The 1,046-nt window shown below is 67.4% G+C and overlaps 1 protein-coding gene across 1 annotated transcript in view; it reads left to right on the forward strand.

Annotated features, from left to right (window-relative positions):
- The first annotated feature begins 6 nt into the window (after positions 1 to 6).
- The window catches only part of LOC109289759 (inactive phospholipase C-like protein 2), a 40,632-nt gene continuing 39,592 nt past the window's right edge, over positions 7 to 1,046 (forward strand). The window contains exon 1 of the mRNA XM_019505963.1: positions 7 to 64. Coding sequence (XP_019361508.1) covers positions 59 to 64 — 6 coding nt within the window. The 5' untranslated portion in view covers positions 7 to 58. The remainder of the gene's footprint in view (positions 65 to 1,046) is intronic.

The following is a 1,046-nucleotide window of genomic DNA, read 5'->3' on the forward strand; positions in this document are numbered from 1 at the left end:
CGAGGGCTCGGCGGAGCGCAGCCCCGCGCCCCCCGCCGCAGCGCCCCGCGCCAGCATCATGAAGGTGAGCCCCCGCCGGGGGCAGGGGGCAGGCTGGGCATGAGCTCCTGGGGACGGGGGGCACCGTGGGGCAGGCTGGGGGGAGGCTGTGCCAGCCCCTGGGCATGGGCTTGGGCACCCGGGGGTAGGGGACTCGTTGGGCAGGTTGGGGACAGGCTGTGCCAGCCCCAGGGCATGGGCATGGGCTCCCGGGGGCAGGGGCTCCTTGCAGCAGACTGGGGGCAGGCTGTGCGAGCGCCAAGCTATGGGCTTCAAGATCGTGGGGTCCTTTCACCCTGGGGTGGGCTGTTCCAGTCCCTGTGTGGCCTCCTGCTCCCGGAGATCGTGGGGTCCCTTTGCCCCCAGGCAGGCCGTGGGGGGAGGCTGCGTGAGCCGCAGTGCATGGCCTCCTGCTCCTGGAGATCACCGCGTTTCTTCCCCTGGGAGCAGGCTGGGCGGGGGGGCAGGGGGACTCTTGCAACCCCCAGGGAATGAGCTCCTGCTTCTGGGGATCCTGGTGTCCCCTCACACCTGGGCTCACCTCACCTCAGGGTCCCTTCATGCCAGCCCGCAGCTGAATGTGCTCCTGCTCCCAGAAGTCGTGGGGTTCTCCACCCATGAGCAGGCTGTCGGGGGTGGTTGTCCCAGTCCCCAGCGCATGGCTCCATGCTTGGTGTTGGGCTGACAGGGGTGGGTGCGGGGGAGAAAGTAAAGCAAGGGGCAGGCTGTGCCCACTCCAGTGCCTCTGGCAAGGGCTTGGGGGGTGGGACCCAGCAGTGGGTTGCCCCAGGGCAGGAGGCTTGGGGTGTGAGGGAAGCAGCTGGCTGACTGCAAGAGGAAGTTAGCTGAGGGGGTTAGTGCATGCAAGGGCATGCAGCTGGGGTCCCCAGGGGCAGGCCGAGTGGTGGGAAGCTTCCAGCTCAGCTGGGCTTCCCTGGAGTGGATAGAAAGCTGGAGTGGCGGGGGAAGAAGTGACCTGGGCAACTATTGATTATTATTTTAACCAC

This window comes from Gavialis gangeticus, unplaced genomic scaffold, assembly GCF_001723915.1.
Source record: "Gavialis gangeticus isolate Ggan-Ray unplaced genomic scaffold, GavGan_comp1, whole genome shotgun sequence".
Taxonomy (NCBI): Eukaryota; Metazoa; Chordata; order Crocodylia; family Gavialidae; genus Gavialis; species Gavialis gangeticus.